At 50.4% G+C, this 5,502-nt stretch overlaps 1 protein-coding gene across 1 annotated transcript; it reads left to right on the top strand.

Annotated features, from left to right (window-relative positions):
- The first annotated feature begins 1,908 nt into the window (after positions 1 to 1,908).
- On the top strand, positions 1,909 to 3,854 carry LOC122230738. The gene is given in 4 exon segments (XM_042957130.1): positions 1,909 to 2,203; positions 2,272 to 2,391; positions 2,394 to 2,854; positions 2,856 to 3,854. Coding segments are annotated over 4 exon segments (1,875 nt in total).
- The last annotated feature ends 1,648 nt before the right edge of the window (positions 3,855 to 5,502 follow it).

Here is a 5,502-nt window from a genome sequence, read left to right as displayed (position 1 = left end):
GGAATGAGTGATTGTATACAAACTAACCGGCATTTCTCACTTCTGTAAACCTGCTTGCTTAGCACATTCCTCACCTACCCCCTTCCCCCTTTCTTCCTCTCGCCACAAGTAAGAACGTCCCCTGTGCTATTTGTCTCTGTCTATAAAAACGCTATACCAACCCTAATCGTGGCCTCTTGTGTCACCGGCGACGAGTGCGCAGAGGACCAGGTTCGAACCTGCAATAAACGACCCTTGCCGCTTGGCTTTGACTTACGACTCTGGTGGTCTTTTGTGGGAGGTTTTGGAACTTCAGGCATTACATTTGGAGGTCCCACCGAGATCTCCCCAGAGCCCACCAGACTTCTGGTCAACGGGTCGTATTTGATTCCGATCGGTAAGTAAGCCGGCTCTAACGTTCTTTCTTTTCTCTCTGATCTGTGTTTCTTCTCTGGAGAACCGGTTCTGTCTGGAAGCTGGTGTGACCCTGGCGGACGCGCTATAGGGCACCCGGCCGGGGTCAGTTGGAGACGTCCACTGACATCTGGGGGCCTTCTTGGCCCATCTGGGGACCTTCTTGGTCCATCTGGGGGCCTTCTTGGCCCATCTGGGGGCCTTCTTGGCCCATCTGGGGACCTTCTTGGTCCATCTGGGGGCCTTCTTGGCCCATCTGGGGGCCTTCTTGGCCCATCTGGGGACCTTCTTGGTCCATCTGGGGGCCTTCTTGGCCCATCTGGGGGCCTTCTTGGCCCATCTGGGGACCTTCTTCGTCCATCAGGGGACCTTCCTGGTCCATCGGGGGGCCTTTTTGGCCCATCAGGATTCTTTTCTGTGGGCTGCTTATGCCCAACGCGCCTGCGAACTAAATACTTTCATTTTCTCTATGAACTTCCAGAGTGCTAAGAAATATCTCTAGGCGTCTAAAAAAAAAAAAAAAAACCATCTAGGCATGCCAATTGTTACCTGTATTTTGATGTGATGTGTGTCTGTGTGTCTGTCTGTTAAATCGACTGGAATGATTGTTGGGAGTCAGGGGCACGCGCCTGACTTACCCTATGTGTAGTCCCACGGCATAAGCTACGGGATTCGAGTGGGCTCTAACCCGATTTCCACGGTGATCCTCATACGGCTTAAGGCGGTCAAAATTTATTTTGATCCAAGCAGGGGGTTTATACCTGCCCGCCCATGCTAAGAGGCACCTAAGTTCCCGCGAGGGACGCGGACGGGCGAGTACGCGAGTGCTTCTATGTCAGTCTAAATGTATTGTCACCACTGGGCCCTTGTAATAACCGCCGTCCTAGCCATAACCCTTTCTGTTGGGCTGGCCGAGACGGCCCCAGAAAGTTGAAACCACTGTCAGAGATTCTTGTTGGCTCTTGTTTTTCTTTCGTGCGTCGGATGTTTTATTGGAATTAAGTGTTTTTTCGGCTGATCAGAATTAATTATTCCATCCTTTGTTCCTCTTTCCTCCTTCCTCAGCTGCCTGCGGCTTTCCCTCCCGCCCCTCCGCCCGGGGCCCAGCCAGGCCGCCAGGGGTCTCACCCTCGGAGGTCGCCTGTGCGAACTCCATCGCTGATTTCAGCCGCTTCAGGGCCCCGTCGTGCCGCCCCCTTCTCTTCTCCTCTTCCTCAGAATCATAACATGGGCCAAACGCAGAGCACCCCTCTCTCCCTCCTTCTCGCCAACTTCAGGGACGTAAGAGCTAGAGGACACAACTTAAGCCTAGACATTCGCAAAAGGAAGTTGATCACCTATTGCCGCTCTAAATGGCCCACCTTTGGGGTCAATTGGCCTACAGAGGGAACCTTCTGCCTCCCTGTGGTCCTTAAAGTAAAATAAAAAATTTTCCTACCAGGGAAAGAAAGTCACTCGGATCAGATTCCCTATATTCTGGTGTGGCAAGATTTAGTAGAAAACCCACCTCCTTGGATGGCCTCTTCCTTAATAGCAGAGTCATGCCAAATCCTAGCGGCTAAACCTATCAACCCTCCCAAGCCGCCAACTCCAACTGCACCCCCTGTTCTCCCCGACAACCAAGATTTACTTTCCCTTGACCCTCCCCCTTACCAGGTTCCTCCTCTTATTCCGCAAGCTGCCCCTATCCCTGCTGCGCCGGCAGAGCCTCCCATAGCCCAGCCCATAGGAGAACTAGAGAATAGGGAGGCTCAACCCGCGCCCAAGCCTAGTGGGGGCAAAGTCCAAGGGCCGCCGGACATACCCGTAGGCGGGCCCCACATGAGCCAGGACTCTGCCTTCCTGACTCCACCGTAGCTTTACCCTTACGGGAAATAGGGCCTCCTGATGAGACGGGGAACCCCCGACTTCAATACTGGCCCTTCTCTACCAGTGACCTATATAACTGGAAAACCCAGAATGCCCGATTTTCTGACAACCCTAAAGATTTAATAAGTCTCTTAGCATTATGTTTACCCACCAACCCACCTGGGATGATTGTCAGCAGCTCCTCCGAATCCTGTTCACCACCGAGGAGCGAGAAAAAATTCAATTGGAAGCAAGAAAGCTGGTTCCTGGAGATGACGGCCAACCCACTGCTAACCTTGATCTCATTAATGCAGCTTTTCCCTTGACCCGACCCCCACAGGATGGCTGGGACTACAACACGGCAGAAGGTAGGGGACGGCTGCGCATTTATCGCCAGACTCTAATGGCGGGTCTCCGGGCTGCTGCACGCAAGCCCACTAATTTGGCAAAAGTGTATTCAGTAATACAAGGTAAGACAGAGAGCCCTGCCGCTTATTTAGAAAGATTAATGGAAACCTTCAGACAGTATACCCCCATGAACCCCGAGGCCCCCGAAAATCAAGCTGCTGTTGTAATGGCCTTTGTAAATCAGGCAGCCACTGATATTAAAAAAAAAAAAAAAACTCCAGAAACTAGAGGACCTGGAGGGAAAACAGATTCAGGACTTACTCCACATTGCCCAGCGTGTCTTTAATAATAGAGAGACTCCAGAGGACAGGCAACTTAAAGCCACCGAGAAAATGACCAAAGTCCTGGCCGCTGTTGTACAAAAGCCCCTAGATAAGGACCAATGTGCCTATTGCAAAGAAAAAGGCCATTGGGCCCAAGAATGCCCTAAAAAGAAAAAGCCACGTCATGATCAAAAACCGTGGCAGCCACAAACCACACCCGCCCTCTTCACTCAAGATGCAGAATAGGGGGGACGGGGTTCGGATCCCCTCCCCGAACCTAGGGTAACGCTACAAGTGGAGGGGAACCCAGTTCAATTTCTAGTTGACACAGGAGCACAACATTCGGTCTTGATCAGGCCCCATGGAAAAATTTCTAAAAAATCTTCCTGGGTCCAAGGGGCTACCGGAATAAAAAAATATCCCTGGACCACCCAGAGGACTGTGGACCTAGGAAATGGAAAGGTCACCCATTCCTTCCTAGTCATCCCCGACAGCCCATGCCCCTTATTAGGAAGAGACTTACTCACTAAAATGGAGGCCCAAATTCATTTTACGCCAGGGGGCCCCCAAGTGACTGGCCCTCACAACCAGCCCATTACCACACTTACTCTAAGATTAGAAGATAAATATCGACTCCACCAGGGGCCACCCTCACAAAGTCAAAACATAGAGCCCTGGCTCCAACAGTTTCCAGGAGCATGGGCTGAAACCGGGGGTATGGAGTTGGCTAAACATCGCCCAGCTCTATTCATAGAGCTGAAACCGGGGGCAGATCCAGTTCGGGTCCGACAATACCCGATGTCAATGGAGGCCAGAAATGGCATCACGCCACATATCCGTCGCCTCCTAGACTTAGGCATCTTGCGTCCCTGCCATTCAGCCTGGAACACCCCCCTGCTGCCTGTACGAAAACCTAACAGTGCGGACTATCATCCTGTATAAGATCTGAGAGAAGTTAACCGCCGAGTCATGGACATACACCCAACAGTACCCAACCCCTATACCCTCCTAAGTGCCCTCAGCCCAGAAAGACAATGGTATACTGTCCTTGATTTAAAAGATGCTTTTTTCAGCCTGCCTCTGGCCCCCAAAAGTCAAGAGCTCTTCGCCTTCGAGTGGTCCGATCCTGAGAGAGGCATAAATGGGCAACTGACCTGGACCCGGCTCCCCCAAGGATTTAAAAACTCACCCACCTTGTTCGATGAGGCACTTCACGAGGATCTGGGTGAGTACCGGAATCAAAACCCCAAAGTGACTCTCTTGCAGTACGTTGACGATCTTTTAATCGCCGCTGAGACTGCCGAAGCTTGCTTGCAAGGCACTAAAAATCTCCTCCGGACACTTGGTGCCCTGGGGTACCGGGCTTCAGCAAAGAAAGCCCAAATTTGCAGATCCGAGGTAACCTACTTGGGGTAAAGAAGACCTAAACTGGATCCAAAAATTACCTTTAACTCAGTGCCTTAACGGATGGTGGAGAGCAGCAGACTGTAGCATAATCCTCCCAGAAGAAATGGGAAATAAAGTCTTATCCAAGATGCACCGAGCCACTCATATGGGCACAAGAAAAATGCAAGACTTAATAAGACATGCTAGGATCACCATTAAAGATTCCAGGACAAAAATTGAGCAGATAGTTACTAGCTGTAAAGCTTGTCAATTAACTAACGCCACCAACCACGGGAAAAACCCTGGCTCCAGAACCTGCAAAACCAGGCCGGGAGCCTATTGGGAAGTAGACTTCACCGAGGTAAAGCCTAAAAAATATAAATATAAATATTTGTTAGTGTTTATAGATACCTTTTCAGGATGGACAGAGGCCTTCCCCACCAAGCATGAGACTGCGCAGGTAGTAGCAAAGAAAATGTTAGAAGACATCATGCCCAGGTACGGATTCCCTACCCTAATAGGATCAGACAACGGACCAGCATTCATTTCAAAGGTAATACAAAGGATAGCACAGTTTATTGGGGCTGATTGGAAACTACATTGTGCATATAGACCCCAAAGCTCAGGACAGGTAAAAAAAATGAATAAAACTCTAAAAGAGACCTTAACTAAATTGACCATGGAGACTGGCGCTAATTGGGTAGTCTTACTCCCCTATGCTCTGTTCAGGGTGCGGAACTCCCCTTACAAACTGGGATTAACCCCCTTTAAAATCATGTATGGAGTGCCCCCCCTATAATTCCCAACCTACAGTCTAATGTGTTAACTGAATTTGATGATCATAAACTTCTTATTTCCCTGAGGGAACTCCAGCACACCCACCAGGAAGTTTGGCCCAGATTGAGAGCCATTTATGAAAACGGGCCCCCTCCTGAGCCGCATCACTACCGACCCGGAGATTGGGTATACGTGCAGGGAACACAAGCAAGAGACCCTCCAACCACGGTGGAAGGGACCCTATATTGTGATCCTAACCACACCCACTGCTCTCAAAGTCGATAGGATTGCTACCTGGATCCATTACACCCACGCCCGACCAGCTGATCCCTTTGCGGTTCGAAAAGACTTCGTGCTGGAAGCCAACACTGCCTGGACAGTTGACCAGAGTAAGACCCATCCTTTAAAATTGACTCTACGTCAAAAA

This window comes from Panthera tigris, chromosome A1 (genome assembly GCF_018350195.1).
Source record: "Panthera tigris isolate Pti1 chromosome A1, P.tigris_Pti1_mat1.1, whole genome shotgun sequence".
Classification (NCBI taxonomy): domain Eukaryota; kingdom Metazoa; phylum Chordata; class Mammalia; order Carnivora; family Felidae; genus Panthera; species Panthera tigris.
The sequence above is the reverse complement of the archived record's forward strand: the minus strand, read 5'-3'. Positions and strand labels throughout refer to the sequence as shown.